The sequence below is a fragment of the Empidonax traillii genome, unplaced genomic scaffold (genome assembly GCF_003031625.1).
Source record: "Empidonax traillii isolate 1590-97213 ecotype Southwest subspecies unplaced genomic scaffold, ASM303162v1 scaffold626:size867168, whole genome shotgun sequence".
Lineage (NCBI taxonomy): Eukaryota > Metazoa > Chordata > Aves > Passeriformes > Tyrannidae > Empidonax > Empidonax traillii.
The window spans coordinates 209,114-228,477 of NW_020955819.1; the positions used below are offsets into that span (position 1 = coordinate 209,114).

Below are 19,364 nucleotides of genomic sequence, written 5' to 3' on the forward strand. Positions count from 1 at the left end.
GTCTGTCACAACCTTTGAAACCTCTTACGAATTCACACCACACAATGCAAGAACTAGTGCAACACATTACAACTGGTAAGCAACACTTACAAAATGGTTTGGATCTAATTTGGAATTGCGAAGGAATAGCATTTAAAAAGGAAGGGTCACTTCCTTGCCAGATCTAGTCAGATAATATATCAAATAGACAAGTTTTGTAAAGGAAAAAAAAACACAACCAAACTTAATGTTTGAAGTACCAGAACAACTTTTATAAATTATTTTCCTATTCACCTCCCCTCTCTTTGCTTCTCTCTCTCCCACTGCACAACTTCTCTGTCTCTTTCTCCCCATTCTTTCTGTACCATGAGTCTTATGTGATATTCCCAAGAAGCATCCCTCAAACCGTGCCAGTCAAAAGTGTGGTCCATTCATACTACTTTGTTCACAAAAAAAACCCCAATTTATCTACTTTATCTGGCCTAAATCAGGTACCTTTTAAATGCCTGTTAGGTCACTCAAAGATGGAGGCAGGGAGAAACAGGAAAAAGGTGAAAAAGAAACCCCACCAGTAAAGGGAATAAAGTAAATAGATTTTGCTTTTTTTTTTGTTTTTTTTTTTTTTCTTTTTGTAATTCCATATCATAGTCTTGCATGCCATTTTGGAAATCTTCTTCATGGCAGATGTTACCTCAGGTTGATAAATTCAGAAATACTTTCCCAAATAAACCATTTTATAAGCTAGTCAACACACAACATTCACCAGCCAGTATGCAGCATTTTCATTACATGGGTCAGTGTTAATAAGATTTAGAGATGCAAAAGAGTTATTAAGGCCTTCTGGTATAGAAAGACGTTCATTCACTGAAGTGTCAGTTGGAATGATCTATTGTACATCAGAAAGGTAAGGTTTTCAAAATATTTAATTTTAATCTTTGAAAAGGTGTTTGGATTTGCTTTTGAATCCTGAGGTTTGATGTCTTTTTGATCATGTAAAGTAGAGGTGGTGGAAGCCATATGCAGTTCAACAGGAAAAAAAAGGGCAGTAGACCAGTTTCAGAGAGAGACTGACATCACCCAGGACCACTTCTCTTTAACAAATTTCTATTGGCTATTTACAGTCTTAATAATCAAACCCGTAGTAAGAACTCAGATAATTTACCTATACTGTTTTATATATACACACATTCATACATATGTATATACACGCATATGTTTGGCATATCCTCATTCCTTTCCAGTTCTGTTTCTTTATTATATTTGCTTCCACTCACATGAAATGGTAATCAAACACACACCTTCAAGAAGATGAAGCAGTTTGACTGTTTAGGTTTCAGTCACTAAGATAAAACTACTAAAAATGAGGTAATAAGTGAACTAAAGACACTTAAGTAACTTTCATGGTTTCAAGGCTACAAGAGACATTTGCAGGCAGTTTTCATTTCTGTTTCAGTTTGTTGGGGGAAAGCACCCATTCCTCTCACTGCAAGTGTTAAGAATTTAAACAATTATTATGAGGTTATTATTTTAGTATCTATTTTTGAGTCCAGTCATGCCAAGTGGTACTTATCTTTTGTAATGCAAGTGAGCTGATTGAAGAAACTGAAAACTGATTCCCTTTTACATTCCATGAAATAAGTGAAAACAGGACTATATCTAGCTCAGGTTATCATATTAACATTTCACTTATGGATTCAAAATCTTGCAGGATGCATTCAAAATCCACATGATATCTTGAGTGCTAAAGTTTTCAAGACGATCTGTACATTAGCAAATAAATAGGTAATGTAAGAATACAAGTTTGGCCACAGATGTAGCAGCTAGTAACACAAAGTCTGAAGCTTCTTCACCTAAGGATGCAGAGAAACTGATTTGGATTAAAAGAGATTCAGACAACAATAGTTTGTTCATTGCTGTACCAAAAGGGGAAAGTCTCTGACGAAACTGCAGCCCTTTGAGACACACAAAATTAAGCTGAGAGGTATGAGGGACCAGATAGCAATTTTCTAAAGTGGAGCCTAGTAGAATTCAAGTTATATATTCTGGGCTGCAAATAAATATTGTTATATTAAGTATTTGCACTACAGTATCCATCTTATGCTTCTACATACCAAAGTTAACAGCATCAACTTCACAATAATCACTCCAATGTTCTCACCAACCTTTCCCATAAAAAGGTTGAACTTTGGGGTGTCCAAACCCCAGCTGTTGAAATAGGTATGAAGAACAGACAACAAGATATGACTCGTATAATGGGCAAGTTCTGGTATAACAAACAACTTGAAAGTCTGTAAAGGATGTAGTAAGCTGAACAGAGGAGGAATATCCTCCCTATACACCACAAAGTATACACTTCACACATCCCTGAGGTCAGAGGGAAAATGCCAGGACTTACCCTCACAACAATCAAAGGCATTAAAAAAAAAAAAAAAAAAAAAAAAAAAAAAAAAGAGAGAGAATTGTGGATTTCTGCTTTGTTCAGAAGTACAGTCAGAGGTTGATGAGAGGTATTGCTGAAGAAGGCTGAGTAGCAGCAACAAATACTATGCACAGATTAATAGGCTTACACAAAAAATTGTGCTAAAATCAGATCATGTTGAGAAGGAGATCACTTCTTCCATTCTTTCACTGGAATTTCTTTCAGTACTCATTTATTTTGTTCTCCACCACTCTTCCATTTCACTAAGAAAGTATTGGTGGATTATCAAAAAACAATAGTCAAAACATAGAGGAAGTTTTGCTTCCTGTTTCCATTACTTCCTCTCTCCTCCCAAAGAGACAACCATATGGCAGCATAAAAGCATCAAATACCAATTTTTAATTTTTTGTGGATTTATCACATGTGTGTTCAGTTTTATAGAAGGCAATTTAGCCACTCTGCTCTTTCTGCAATTTACACTCATTTCTATGGTCCCCTATTACCAAAAATTCAGCCACTTGAACCCACGACACACTGCTATATGGATAAATCTTTAAGAAAATTAAAAGCTAATGTGCCTTCCATTTTTTCTGTTATTGAAATGCATCATTGAAACTATATTCCTTCTGGTTTTCACTTTTTTTCCTCTACTGTATATTGTCTTCATCACATGCACCCAGATTCTTTCCAAACTCCTACTGATTTGTCTTCACCATTTCTCCTGCACAAGCTTCCTCTACACTCAAGTCCTGTACTCTCTAATTCTCACATTCTTCATTCCATGTAAACATTCTTCTAAAAATCAGATTTAAAATCCACATACTCAGTTGGGTCCATTTTATGCAGTTCTTCCAAGAGCAAACAAATCAAACACACTATGAGTTGCCCTTTCTCACTTCAACAGAGTTCCATTCCTTGTTAGACTACATTTATTTTCATGCATTACATTTTGCCCAGTGCTCTGCTCCTCAAATGTAACTAAAACATCTTCAAGTTGATCACTGGCTTCAGAATTGCTAGCAGACATTTATCACCAAAGTTCATTAAAAGTTTTGAACCAAAAAAATCTGCCAAACAGCACTGGCTTGAGCAGTTCACAGGCTTCTGTGACAATAGCAAATTTTTCTCCTGTATCCATACAGTCACAGAGTATTCCATCTGCATTTTAGCTTGCAACTATCCCAATGTCTGGTGGTCCTGGCAACCACTCCCATGTGTCCTTAAACTTCCTGGAATTGCACTAAGGTTTTGTTTGGTTTCTTGTTCTTCTACTTTCCACTTTAACTTTTTTCTTCTAGCACTACGAAACTGTGAACACTCGTTCATTGCATTCCTTCCAACTGTACAAGTTTGCTGTGGCCCAAATCTGTTTCTCGCCTTACATACATGCAAGGAATAACAAGAGGTTTCTAAAACAACTGCCAGTCCTTTTGCCCTCACAGTAAGCAGCCTAGTGCTACTGAGTTTGCTTCAAAGGGTGCACCTTCCCCAACTGTAAGCCAGAATTTAGCAAAGTCACCTAAATTTTTCTCAGTTCTGCCAGCCAAGTAGAAAACCATTGAATTAAATTTTCAGATACTCAGTAAGAATTTTAATTTGGTTTAGGAGTAAAATAAGGTGCCTTAAATCTTAGTGACCGATTCAGTGCTAATACTTTCCAAAGAGACGCTGTTCCATACATAAGTAATGTATACTGTCAATAGATGAGGCAGGTAACATTTCTGATTTCTCATCCACCATAAAGCTGCACTTTGAAATCTCAGAGGCAAGTGATGATACAGTTGGGAGGAGGTGAATACTGCCACATGCCACAGAAACAGCAAGGTGTAACATTTTACAGTACTCAGTAGCACAGGATGAAATAGCCGTTAAATAACAGGCAGCCTCTGCCAGGAAGAAAGCCACAGAATGCTTCCTGAAAGGTAAATTGGAAGAGATGGTCTGAAAGCGTAATTGAAACACCCAGAATAACAGCATTGAAAGCTAGTCCTGTACTCAGACTGATCAAGGAATTTTCATAAAATCCCAACTTTTTCCCCTCAGTGAGGGAGATCTCAGAGGACATCCACAAACTCAGAATCACCCATGAAGACTAACATGACTATGTTGAATAAGAACCTTGGAAAATTTTCCCACTGTAAAACCCTGGAGTCCCTTCTTGCTCATCATGTTACCAAAATGCTCCCCTGAGCTTTCTAACACAGTCTGCCATTTTATGCATCACTAGTAAGATGAAAACAGCTTTCCGAAGTGTGCAGCCTGACCAGCCTTGCACCAGACAAGCTTGCAGAGCCACAGTGGAAGTGAGCTCATTTTTCTCCATCAGCAAATATCCTCAGCCACAGAGTAAATTACAAAGTGTTAAACCTAATATCATCTCTACCCCAAAAGCAAATAGATAAGAAAGGAATGCAAATGTATCCAAAACTGCTACATCAAAACCACTGTCCCAGCATCTGTTTCAAAACTAAATAAATATATATAAATAAATTTTGAAGTGTAAGAAGAGAAGCTTTGTTTACCCACTTCCCCTAAGAGGAAGTGATCCCTTCAACAGAAATAAAACCAAATTGTTATTGGAATCTATCAAGCATTCCTTGTTCTTAAAAACAAAGCTGCTGTATAGAAATGACATGACTTGTCAGTGATGTAACAGCATACTATATTTTAGTAGTTTGCAAGTTTTCTCACACATTCAAATTTTCCACCTCACAGCAATAAATTTAATTATATAACAATGAACTTCTACCCTTATGTAACTTGTTCGCCTAAAGTTGCTGCAACTATCTGGTAGGTATAAATGAAATTTTACAAATGCTTTTTAAAGCAGAATGTTTCATATAACAGTGTTAGACCTTAGAAAATAAAGGCCTTGAATTTTGCCACATCAATATAGAAAAGGAAAAAAGTGTGATAATCTTTGAGGAATGCTGTGCTTGTTGATGCACCACAAACTACTGGAAGCAGCTACCTCATCTATTGTTCATACATTCTGCATGATTTTCATTATTTTTCCAGTTCTGCAACTACAATATCTTAAACAAGAACAAACAGATTCTTTTCCTGAAGCTTTTACAGTTAAGTTTAACTTTTTTTTTTTATTTATTTAAACTCTGCATGGAAAGTGAAGAAAAAGGAAAAAAAAACCCTTAAGTTTTCAACATTACTTAAAAGTAATTAGTACCTTACATTTGAGTCACATTTACCTATGTATATTCATTAGTGGAAAATCAAAAACTTACAGGACTCAAAATGCAATGAGTGACTTCATTTTTCAGATTCAGTCAAAAAAAATCCTGTCTCTTGTATAGATTATCGTGTCACAGTCAGCACAGACCAGAAAGGCAAAGCCTATAATCTACACAGTAAATTTTCCAGCAATACAAATAAACCATTAACTTGAAACAATGCCAACTTCTAAACACTTTGCAACCATATCTCAAGATGCTTGATTTGACTTAGTGCTGCCATTTATCTAAAAAAAAAAATAATTTATGGTGCTTCTAAGATGTGAATCTCAAGAGTTACTTCCATACTTATTGCTTAATATAATGAAATTTGCCACAATTGCTCTAATCTCCAACTAGGGAACCATGAAATCTCCTTGGTAAACAAAAATTTTGTTCAACACCATTAAGTGCATTTATACATAAAGATAACAACGTCATCTTGATGCTTACCCGATCATTGTGCTTTCTTTAATCTGGCCCTCTGTGCCATTTACCATGGGTTCTTGATTTCTGTTTTCTTTTTCTGAAGCATCACTTGAGAGGCCCAATAAAGCTCGCACTCGTTTTGACTTCACATCCAATATCGTGTCGGTGTAGCCCACTTCTTGCAGATACCTGTAGGAACAGAATTCATGTTAATCTTCATGCACATCCCACTTATGCAAAACAGTCAATGAAATCTTCTCCCTAAACTCATCTTCAACCCCTTAGCTTAGCAAAGTATGGTGCTGAGCTAATGAAACATGCTTATAAATCATCCTGTACCAGCTGCAGAGGGATCGCCTCTTGCAGTACCAGCCTCTACAGTCACTGAGAAGCCCAGCAGTCAGAGGTTATACAATACGTTATTCATTCATTTACTAAAATGGGTGGGAAAGCACTTTCAGTTAAAATATTTACAACCGCTTTATAAAAATCACCACAGTTGCATGTACAGAGGAAATAAATCCCAAACTCTGTAGCTGTAGCTATGAGTGAGAGTTGTTATTTATGATGCACTAGGCTTGATAAAATCCTTGTCTTGCCTTTCCTTTAATTTGAAATGGATCAGTTAAATATTAATTTGTCTTCCATATAAAGGCTGGGCAGCAAGCATCCTTGTATGAAAATCTCAAGGTCTGAAGTTGGCTCCTTAGACCTAAAAGTTGGTTCTTTCACCAATATGCCATATTGCCTTTGAGGGAAACAGGAGAGATATGTGTTTTAGAAAAGAAAAATAAAAAATTGGTCTCTGTCCTTCCCTCTAGAATCTGGAGTTAATAGCAGTGAACTGAATAAATGGTTAATATTCTAGACAACTCTAAAGAAGGGAAATGCTATCTTACAGTAACAGCTGTTACAAATCAAGGATATGCAGTTTTCCTGCAAGAACATTCTCCTCCAATTATTTAAAAATACCATTCACATAACCACATTAGGAGAGAAATACTGATTGCTGGCTATAGAAAAATCAAAAAAGTCACCTACGCAAAGCAGAGTCTGTTGGTAATGTGCACTCTGTATTCAGCACTGTGTCACTCTTATGAATTGCACTGTGAAGGACTAACTTGTCTTCAGATTCACTGACCCAAGTCAAGACTACTCTATTTACATTTAACCAACATGCATGCAGAGGTTTGAGCTCTTGCAAAAGAAAAGCATGTATAAGGCATCCAACAGACAAATTTAACATCTGAACAATTCCTTGGAAAAAGGTCCTTTTATATAAGCTCCAGATTGTTCTTATTGACTCACACCACTCTCATTTAATCCTCTGTAGCACACCAAATATCCTGGCAATTAATTTACTCATTATGATCACAATTCAAAAACCAATTTAGATTTATAGACATTTGCTTCATTCAGATGAACTGAGAATTATAAAATGTCTCGTCTAACCTTCTGGATGTTACTCTTTTCTGCATCTCAAACAGGCAAAAGTAAAAGTTTTCCTCTCCAATGCTGTTTTTATTTTACACAGCTCTTAGCAGAATTACTTGTGCGTGGTGGTTTGTAACTGCAAAGTGCCATGACCCACTGTTCTCCCAAGCAGATTGTTCAATTATACTCAGTGAAAGAAAAGTAAATGAGATCAGGTGTTTGTGATTTGACAAAGCTTCTCACCTGAAGTTCTGAAATACTGCAATGTTTCAAAAAACAAGGAAAAGCAGAGCATGAGACAAATGAACTTCATGACACACACTAATTTTTCTTCAATAAAATCTAACTGAACAAAAATCAAATACTACCATCATCACATTTTATTGCCAGGTTTGTTCTTTTGTATTCAGTATCTGAGTCCTTTTTTCAACACTTACTGTCTTAGCAGCTGTCGTCCTTGTTTCCATATTAGCTGACTATTCTGTTGTGGCTGAATCTCTGCCTCATTCCCTTCATCTGAAAAAGATGATTTTATTATTTTTTTTCCTTGTCCTATTTTCATAAAAGATGCCCATCCACTTGAAAAGACAAATGTGATCTGTCTTAAAATGACTAGCAAGGTTTAATTAAAAAAAAAAACAAAATTCAAAGTGCCAGTAATCGAGAGAAAAAAATGCACACAGCACATAATTGTAGTACTTCATACACATAAAAATTTCCAGGCACATCCTACTCTATGAGTCCCTTCTGTATTTTTCCTTTAAAGGTACCTAATGACATAGACAATCTGAAGTTCCATTTTGCATTAGTCTTCAAAAATAATTGCTGCTCATATTAAGTTTGAATACAAATATTCTAACTGCTAACAATATCAAATTCAATTGCAGTATGACATGGATGTTCAACTCACCTTGACAGTTCAACCTAAGCAAACAGACCGACTCACATCAACTTTAAATTCATCCTTATTTGTATTACTTTTGTAGAAAGAAAAAAAACAAGCAAACAGTAGGGGTTGTTTGTTTATTTTTTAACCTGAAAAGCTGTTGAAAAATTTTCACCACATTTTCCCCAACCATAAATTTGTATGCAAATGTTACTACTCTAGAAAAATCTATGAAAAAAAAAATTTCGCTGTTCTGGTAAGAAAACCATCTAAATGTTGGCAACAAACAGCTACATGTTGACTGCGTATATAGCTTCAAACTACGTAATGGTGTGGTTCTTTTATTCTCCTCCAGGAGATGCATATTCTTCCCAAGATAAGAGATCTTGATTTATTGTCTACTACAAAACTTGAAAACCTTGTGGTCCAAACACTGAAGGATGAACAATCTTCCTGTGTAAACAAAAATTAAGAACCAGAAAAACCTCTAGTATTATCCTATGAGTAACTTGATATGGAATGTAGGAAAGCTATTATTTTCATCAGGAAGTCATTTACCTTTAAATAACTTAATTAATGCCACACACAAAAGAACCGCCAACACCTACCCAAACAAACCATCCAAGACTGATCAGAATTCACATGCAAGGAGAGCCATGAGTTTTAGCCATCTTGAATTCACAAACTCATTTAATAGCAACCACAGGAAATAATCAATTGCACAGTAATTTTCCAATGACTCCTCAAAACTGGGAACCACTAGCAGTAACAGTGATTCATAGATAAGAATGGAGGGACTGGCATTATGAGCAAATAATAGCAGAAGGTATCACAAATAGTATAAATTTCTTTTGTAAAAAAAGGCATCCCTTTACCAGGAGATGGAACTCTTTTCTCCTACACTGTGCTACTGATTCCCCAAGTGATCATAAAGAAAACAAACAAAAAAAGACCCATTTGGAAGAACTACTTCCACATTTTTTCATGACTGGGCAGGAAAAACAGGGACAGATCAGGGAGAATACATCGAAATTCAACTAAGTATCTATCAAAGACAACTTCAAAGGAGCATTATAACAAAGTTTCTATTCCATAACAAAGTTTCTACTTTAAGTGTATTGCTAATCAGTCCATATTTAATATGGAACAAATGTATACATTTCTAATAGCTGCATATATAGAATACAATGGAATAAATGAGGATAATGGAATTCTAACAAAAGTAATTGCACTGAAGTTCATTTTGCAGAAGTAATGCACAGGCTATGGCTCTGCTCGCAACACAGGCCTTGCACTACATTCCTCCCCTGGAAACTGGAGCAACATGCTGTAGCTGCATTCTGAGAAACTACCAGTTAAAAAAAAAAAATTGTCTAGGGTTTTGGTATGTCAGAACAAGGTTTTCTATTGGTCCAAATAAAGATTGGGGTCTTCCAGTTTGTAACACCAAATTATTTCTTCAGTTAAGGAAATAACTTTGATAATAACATGAAGTAAAATACCTCAAAAATTCATTATAACTTGGACAAGAAAAGCCTGGTGTAAAGCTTTAGCAGTTGGCGTGGGGTTGGATTTATTGTTTGTTTGGGATTTTTTTTATGACCTTCTAAAACTAATGAGGTAAGAATTAACCATGACAGCAAACCCGACCATCCCCTCCAAAAACCAAGTGACAAAGCTGAGGTCTGCAGACTTTCTATGATCTACCTTTATGTACAGGGGCTCCAGTTTTGTTTTAGTAAGAGCATCAGAAGATTGAGACCCAAAAAGACATCGCCTATTACTTCTTTCAATGGCTTGACCTGTAACCAGATCTCTGTACCTCTTTTTCCTCAGGAAAGGATAGGCAGATAGAGGGATAAAAGGAAATAATTTAAATTCTCAATTCCTCAAGTTCAGTGCTTATATCTATTTGTCTGAAGCAGGAGATGAAAACCCTGTGAAAGTAAATCAGCTTTCCAGAGACCAAGGGAAAAAACTGTCCTCTTACAGCATTACACTGAAGTTAGCTGAATGCATCTCCAATAATGATTTGAATTCTCCAAATAAATCCCCCACTCACAAACTCGCACTTATGTTTAACATGGACTTCCATTATTTTTCTCCTTAAATATCACTGAGGTAATTGAACAAAGCATTATGTACTAAACATTTCATTCAGAAAAATTATCCAAAGATAAAAAGATTCTACAACTCTGAATCTAGTACCATCCTATTCTAAAATATCCATACACATTACTAAGGGAGAGAAAAAACTATTCTCTAAGAGCAGTTTTTTCATTTGAGTTTGGATTTTTTTAAATCTAAACTAACTTGATTTATTAATAGACTCTTTTAAAACATGAGCATTATTTTTCATTGAACAAGAGTAAAATAGTCTTTATTAATTACCTCTATTCTCACTGCTTCCATTAAGCAACTTATTTTATCAACACTATCAATTCAGCATTTGCACAAACCGCAGTTAAGCTTTTATGCCAGTAATGAACTAATGTTTAATAAATTCTTACCTGAATCATAGTTTGGTGGCTTCATATCTCCCTGATTCAATTCTGTGCCATATTTTAATTTGTGATATTTAGCCCTGAAAGAAAACAAACGGAAAAAACAATAGAAAAAAAACTATTAGCGCATATAAAGGGTATCTCTAAACATACAAAAGTCACCCATTTTCACTTGAAAAGCCATTCTTTTCTTCTAGGTTAGGAACAAGACAAAACAATCTGACCACAACTTCTGCTATCTGATTTTGTTTAATTATTTTTTCCAAGGTTTACATGCAAAGTGAATAGTGATGAAACCTAGGGATCACCAGACTGCAGATTTTACAAAATGTTCTTGCCGCAGAAAAGGTTACTACTCTTCTGCTTCCCTTCCCCAGTGTTTCACTGTAAAACATTTTTTTCCTATCCATGTCAGTTCAGCACCATCTACTTCATATCTGCTATTGTCACCTCCATTAAGCAAACTTTAGTTTTATTCTTCAAAATGCTGTGCCTTCCAACAGCAGCAAGCTCTCAGTTAGAACTATTATAAGTGAGATTTAGCAATGACTGCTCACCTACCCCCGTTTCTCTCAAAGCTGCTACATCTGTCACTTGACCAAGTGCAAAATGGAGACTTCTCTTCCAAAAATATTTAGCCTTCAGAAGGCTTAATGTAATAAACCCCACAAAGCATGCCATACAATGACAAGAGTAGCTATTAAAAAAAAAAGAGAAATGCTTTTTAATTTGAAAAGCTTCATCCTACAGAGTCAGTATAGACTTTTAAACACACAAAATAACACCACAGTAGTACAGGACTGCAAATGCACATGTAAGTTCTTCAAGATTCATTACAGTAGTCTTAAAACACATAAGAGAAAGGCAAAGAAAGCCTTAGCTAGTTTCACAATCTGTTCCCTCCTTCTCTCACACTATAACTTTATAAGATTGTTTTCTGCTAATCATGAAAATTTAGACAACTCAAAAAAAAAATCCTGATGCCCTATAAAGTTTTCTAGACATACACAGCTGGGTAGAAGACTGGCATTCATGTTAGTTCCTACTCAGAACAAAAGGCAGAGGGCTCAGAAAATGCTGAGTGTGCAGCCTGGCAGTAGTGGGACAACCATCAAATACAAGCATACATGCAGTTCCAATGCAAATGTGCAGAGCTAGGTGTAGGGCAGCAAGACACAGGCTACAAAAGACAAAAAACTTAACCTCTCACATACACCAACATGAAAATGGGTTCATTAGCTCCACTAGTCACAAGGGAACTCTTCCACTCAAAATTTCTTTTTAAAAAGTTAACAGGTGTGACACTTTGTAATTATATGAGGCAAGTCTCACTAAGCTTGAATGACTGTATAAAGAATGAGTGTAGAAAATGTTTTCAAGTCACCTACACCTCTTGATGGTTACATACACCTCTTGGTTGTTTCTCAAACATCTTCATTGCATTACTGTTTTCCTTTGCCTATTCCTATTTCACCAAGAAAACTCATTATTTCTAACAAAATGGTGCTGAGGGAACTGATCCTTGGTAGTTCTTATGCTTCAGTATTGACAGTACTAGCTTCTTACTAATACAGCTGCATTTTAATGATAATAAACATTTAACTCTGAATGAGAAGGGTAAGTTAAGAGTGAAGAAGTGCCTCATAGGTGTAGCAACAGACAGATGAAGGAACCAACTTCTCAAGAACCAGAGCACTAAGCTCTAACTCAGCTGAGCAGCAACCATCAAGGAAAGGAGAAAGGATATGCCTGGAATGTATTTACAGCAATAAGTGAAGGTTAAACATTATGGTCAGTACAGAAAAGAATAACCAAGAACAGAACAAAATCAAAGCTGAATGCCCAATCAAAATATTTATCTTTCCTTTTCCAGCTACCTGTTTCTTACACCTCACCAGCAGAGAGATGCTACTCTGGTAAAATATTATTGTTTAATACTGAGGCTATGTTTACTTTTTCCTCACCATCACTAATAAAAAGTAATGATTAATCAAGAATTAGGAAATCTTCTACTACATCATCAACCTAGCTCACCAACTTTAAACACTACAATTTTTTATGCAGTCGTGAATTCAAGTGACCCTAATGTTTAATCTATTTTGATTTGACTTAACATAGCAAATATTAATACTCTGCTTTCATCTGGATTACTGACATATGCCGTGTTGTACTCAATTCCTTCAAATAATTTCAGAGAGCAGTTAGTTTTTGTAGCATTTATTTTTAGTTCATCAGTCTTATCCAGAGTTCCCCTATGCTAAGCATTCACTAATTTTCTTATCAAGTTTTTGCTAATAATTTCCTACCTAAGTAAAATATTTGCTAGGTTCACTGTAAGGATCATTCCTTGTACATTTCCTTTTCCTCAAATCTCTCACATGTTCTCCAAAATCCATCTTTTAAAGATTCAGTCTGCAGATTTTTAAACTTCTCAGTATATTTATTTCCATTTCCTAAACCCATATATGCTTGTTTCTAAAATTTCTTTTCCTCTTAAATCAACAGTAATAGCCTCCTTTCTTCTTATTAAAGCATTATAAAATCAGTTCAACAAAATGAGATTTTTGTCATTCTATTCACATTTTAAACTGTTAATAGCAGGTTCTTGTAACTGGTTGCACCTCATAATGCAACAGCTTTTAAAGCTTTTGTTGTTATTCTCTACTTCAAGAGGATAATGCAGATTACATGGTCTTGTACACCACTGGCCCTTAAATCTATTTTAAGGCCAAGCTGGACTAAGATTTCATCTTTTAGAAGATCTAATTTTGTATATCACAGGCAGAGACCAGTAGCACTAGATAAGGTAGAAGAACCAGAGAGGTTGTTCTTCTAACAGAGAGGCAACTGAAGAGCTGAAAATCCAAAAAGCCAATATTTATTTTCAATATTGCTGGGACAGTTAAAAACAAAAAGCACAAAATGACAAAAAAACCCCAGTCCTACACTCAAACCCGAATTAAAATAATTTAATACAAATTCCTGTGTCTGAGCAAGTCGCAGACTTGAAACAGAAGCATGAGTAGCACGTCATAGTCCTTGACCCAGTGAACTCATCTTCAGCTACAGTCAGCTTCTAAAGTTCAGAGGAATATTAAAAAAAAAAAATCCCATAAAATCAATACAGACCACTAACAGTCCATCAAGGAAATATTTTCTACACTTCTTCAAGCAGCAAGTATGAGATTTATTTTCAGAAACTTTTTTATGGTACAGATGAAAACATCACAGATATGAAAGACAAACAATCTTCTTTCTAAAGTACAGTAGGAAAAGGGCTGAAAACCATGATTCAGACACCAAGACTAGAAGGAAGAGTCTTGACCATTCAGTTATACATATTGCAACCAAAGGTTATCAAAATTCTCACAAAATAACCTTGAATTCTTTTCTACACAAATTCTGATTATAGCTTATCCCATAAACACAATTTAATCTATTTCTATAATAACATCTTCTGCCGACCTGTCACACCTAATTTCACTTTTTCAGAAATCACATGGGCCACTTATTAACAGCTGTAGAAAGGCCTTCTGTAGTTCACTCATCAGAGCAGTGCGATACTATCATCACAAAAAAGAAAAAAAGTCTTTTTTCTGTAAATCAGTATGAAGTAAAATCAAAGTTTCTCCAACTTTTGCGTCACATGGTCAAAAACAAGTGGTTTGGGGGAAAGATTCACAAAGATTTATTATGTGAACTCGTTCAACTTGAATGATTTACCTTCCATTATATATGGGTTATTAACAGTATGCAGAAACAGAAAAATTACTTAAAAATAACTACCTGAAGGATACAACTTCATAGAAGGTATTTTCCCTCTGAAAACTAGCCTTCAAGTTGTTTGGAAGAAAGCTATTTTGGCACTGTGAAACTACATTGCTGGGTAGATGCCCTTACTCAGATAAGAATGAGTATTAGCACTGCTTTGGCTTTAGCCCTTCATTACACAATTCTCCTTTTTTGATTAGCAGTATTTTCTTTGAACTATGTGTCTTCTATGAAAACAGTGCTTGGAGACATTCAACATGGCTGCTACAACATTTCAAAAGAGTTGCTTAGGAAAAAACTAAAAGCTTTCATCCTTCTAAATTTCCTAAGCCTAAGAGCAGTGAAACTTTTCTGAATACTTCACACAGAAAAAAGTTTGACCCCAATCAAAAAAGGCCACTATTTCTTGGAAATATCTGTCGCCAGACCTGAAGCATCTAATCCAGCTGTGCTGAGGGAGCCTGCCAAAACATCCGTAGAAGATCTGGGAGCCGACGCCAAATCAAGAGACATAAACAAGAATGACTGCCAGGAACAGCACGGCGAGCTATTCTACACAGAGTAGAAGGCGCCAGCCTTACACTGATCAGACACACCAGCACAGAAAACAACATAAAATTAAATCAAGTGTTTCTAGAGACATGGCTCAGGAGTCCAGTTCTTTGGTTGAAATATGTTAAGACAGGAAGCGAGCTAGACTAGGTGAAACAGGACATGTACTTGGGAGAAACAGTACTACATTTCAGCTAGCTCCTGAAAATTCAGAGGCAACAATGCAATTTACTGGTGGGGGAGTAAGTATTGATAAAGCCATAAAAAGTAACCCTCAAGTGTAAGTAGCCTCACACTGCAATCTACTGGATGTTGGCAAAACTACATCAAAACTGCTGTTGAAAAAATGCTAGGCTCAACTACACACTAGCTCCTTCTAAGCTCTTTGCTATTTAGTCTATTAAGACTCCAGCAGAAATAGTCAGGCTTCCTACACACACAACAAAAAGGTAGTCTCACAATTACTAAAATAAAGACCAAACATCGAACTACATTTGTCAGAAAACCATGACAATCGGTAAATCATTTTCTACCTCGCCCACCACAAAATGACATGTTACATGAAATAGAGAATAACATTAATGTTCATGAAGCTGTTTATTAATATTAAAATTTGAAACCATTTGGTTAATAAAAGAAATGGTGAACAACCACTATAAAGAACAGGAGCCCATAAAAGCATGTATTTGAGAAAACCAATGTCACCTTTTTCTTGTTCATGGTTTCCTAAGGGCATTGCAAACATGAGAGTCCTCTGGGCCACAATTTCGTATTCTGTCCCATTACTCATAACTTAGTTCATCTAGCTGAGAAAGATTTGGTATTCTGTAGCCAGGACAGAAATGAAGGAATAGAGGAATGATTCCCTGCTCCCTCACACCGTACCAGTCTTCCCCTAACTTGACATAAATGTCTTCCTCCTACCTTGTAGGATCTCATTTACCAGCTCTGAGATCCCAGTGGAAAAAGCCAGCATTGCAACTGACTACGGTCTGACCTGGCTGACAGCTGATTTAGGAAAATGCTGGGAAGGAGAGCAGCGCTTCCAAGCTCAGCATGTTGCCATTCTTTGAAGTATCAAGCAAGAACGCTTGCTGGGAGATACTTCCAGCTGAAATACAAGACTGTTTCTTCAGAAACTGGCAAACAAAACTGCTGTTTAAAACCACAAGCTCATAAATAGCTGTCTCTAGGACACACCAGTCATAAGCATCACATTTACTTACAGAACCATTGCACACCCGTACTGAAACTGTCACACTGGATCAGATCAGCTGACTGTAGCCTACTGACCTGAGTAATCAAGGCTAGTACCATACACTGCAGAAAAACATACAACGAAAGATAGGAAATACCAATATAAAACCTACTAATAAGAAGCAACCAGGTGTTTTTTCCTAATCCTGACAGGGACTACCGCTCTGGACTTTAAATGTCATAATTTAGGTGGATTTTAGAGATTAAAACTGGGGAACATTTTCACTATCTATATGGGAGTTTGATTTTTTTTTTTTAATGTTACAAAGTTTCTCTGCTAGCACACAGAAATGTATTAACATAGTTCAATAATTTTTAATTGCTAATTCATCTTGGTTATGAACATGAAGTACTAGTACCGTTAAGTAACCAGGAATAGATCCCTCAGCTTTGAAATAAAAGAAATCTTCACAGAACATATATAACTTAGAGTATATCTTTAACCGAACAAGAATATACTCTATTGTCTCTTACTGTGACTCTAAGCCTTGCAATCATGCCTCAAATGTAAGCCTTTCCACGGCTATAATCTGCAATCTCCATTACACATACATTTGATATTTTTTTTGCTATGTGGTATAACATCGGTATTCAGTGCCTGGCAAAAAGAGTTATCTACCTTAAGCATTCCTCCAAGAACTCCCCAAAAGGGAAAAAAGTACACTGGAGCCATGAGGCTACTGCTGGCAAGAAAATTGGCTGCAGCTCCATGTTAGCAGACGAATTGGTTCTTACCAGATAGAGACGAACTGGATGGTGGAAGGCATGTCTTGTGCTAAAGATGAGCAAATCTAAATGCTATACAGTGTTGCACAAACAATAGCATCCTTTTTAAATTATCTAGCAGCAAAATCCTATCCCTCATTTGCAAATGTGTATATTTTAAATATCATTTCTACTAACACAACCTATTTGAGTTTTATTTTATTAATATTTTATTATAATTTATTAATATTTTATTAAAGAGAAGCAGGAATTATCTGATAGGAAAATGGTATGTAAACAATTATTGCTTTGCAGTAGTACCATAAATATACTCTTTATTCAAGGATTTTAAATTACATTTTACTAATAAAAAAAAATTAACTAAATTTGGCCTAAAATAAATCAGTTGAACAGAGATTTCTGAAAAATGATAAAAAAAACCCAACTTGTTTGCATAAAAGATGAGAACAGGAAAGTATAGGTAGGAATAAAGCAAACTGGGGACTTCTACTGAAAATCCCCATGAATAAAAAAAAATAGACACTGATCAACTGGTAAACATGAACATAGAAGAGAATCATAGAATCAACCAGGTTGGAAAAGACCTCCAAGATCATCAAATCCAACGCCTGATCCAACATTGCCATGGTTACTAGACCATGGCACTCAGTGCCACATCCAGTCTCATCTTAAAAACCTCCAGGGATGGTGAATCCACCATCTAGGCAGCCTATTCCAATGCCTGATCACTCTCTCCATAAAAAATTTCTTCCTAATATCCAACATAAACCTCCCCTGGCAGAGCTTGAGACTGTGCCCTCCTGTCCTACTGCTGATTGCCTGGGAGGAGAGACCAATACCCACCTGGCTTCAACCTCCTGTCAGGGAGTTGTAGAGAGTGATGAGGTCACCCCTGAGCCTCCTCTTCTCCAGACTAAACAACCCCAGCTCCCTCAGCCTCTCCTCTTAGGACTTGTGCTTGAGTCCCTTCACCAGCCTCGTTGCTCTTCTCTGGACCTGCTCCAGCACCTCAATGTCCTTCCTGAACTGAGGGGCCCAGAGCTGAACACAATACTCAAGGTGTGGCCTCACCAACGCAGAGTACAGGGGAAGGATCACTTCCCTGCTCCTGCTGGCCACACTGTTCCTGATGCAGGTCAGGATGCCATTGGCCTTCTTGGCCACCTGGGCACACTGCTGGCTCATGTTCAGCCTCCTGTCGATCCAAACTCCAAGGTCCCTTTCTGCCTGGCTGCTCTCCAGCCACTCTGTGCCCAGCCTGTAGCGCTGCAGGGGGTTGTTGTGGCCAAAGTGCAGGACCCGGCACTTGGCCTTGTTGAACTTCATCCCATTGGAATCAGACCATCTCTTCAACTTGTCCCTCACACAATTAGATTCCAGAAGACATTTCTGTAGAGTGTTTCATATTGAAAAGACTACAAACTTAGCAAGATTAAAAGCTAGTAATTACTAAACTGAAAACAGTTATTTAAGATTCCAGTTGTCACATATTATTAAACAAAGCTAGTACTTTGAACAAAAAGAGAATACACTGTAATTCTCAGGTAAAATCTATTCAGTTAGGTGGAATTTTACCAAGGAAAAAGTATTTTTTATTGATCAATCATGGAGTTTATTAGCATGTTTTTGTAGCAATACTATGTTACTTATTGCTCTTACCATAATGCAGACATTTAGACTACTGTTTTTATTTAGTATATTATTTGTCAATTTGAGAACTGAGTATATACAGAGAGAAATACTTCTTGGTTTTTTAAAATACAGAGGCGAAATAAAGTATCTGTCTTCAGAATTTCTTCATTATGTGCTCATCACTAAAGCAGCATACCTTTCCTGTTTAAGTGCATATTCCAGCATTTTGATTCTTCTCACTAGATCCTTCTTCAGATTTTCCTGTCCTTTCCTTTCACCTTGAAGAAAGGCGATCTGGGCCTGCAAAAGAAAGGGTTCAATTTAGAACCTACTTCCTCAAAATCATTCAGCATAGCTCTTAGGTTTGTGTATCTTCCCAAGTTATTTTAAAATTTATTTGTAGAGTTCAAAAGAAATTGGTTCACTGTGTTTCATAAACATTATGTGCTTACACAAAACACTGCAAAGATAAGCTTTCTGAACTGCATGCTTGTTACAGATCAAAAAAAAAAAAAAAAAAAAAAAAAAAAAAAAAAAAAAAAAAAAAA

The 19,364-nt window shown here is 36.2% G+C and overlaps 1 protein-coding gene across 6 annotated transcripts in view; it reads right to left on the reverse strand.

Moving 5' to 3' along the window:
- STRN (striatin) overlaps window positions 1–19,364 on the reverse strand; it is a 67,031-nt gene that overhangs the window by 35,207 nt on the left and 12,460 nt on the right. For all 6 annotated transcript variants that reach the window (XM_027898861.1, XM_027898864.1, XM_027898863.1 and 3 more), the window contains exons 2-5: window positions 19,013–19,116; window positions 10,885–10,958; window positions 7,926–8,004; window positions 6,079–6,243 (exon numbers count right to left, since the gene is read on the reverse strand). In XM_027898861.1, the coding sequence (XP_027754662.1) occupies window positions 6,079–6,243; window positions 7,926–8,004; window positions 10,885–10,958; window positions 19,013–19,116 (422 nt within the window). The remainder of the gene's footprint in view (window positions 1–6,078; window positions 6,244–7,925; window positions 8,005–10,884; window positions 10,959–19,012; window positions 19,117–19,364) is intronic.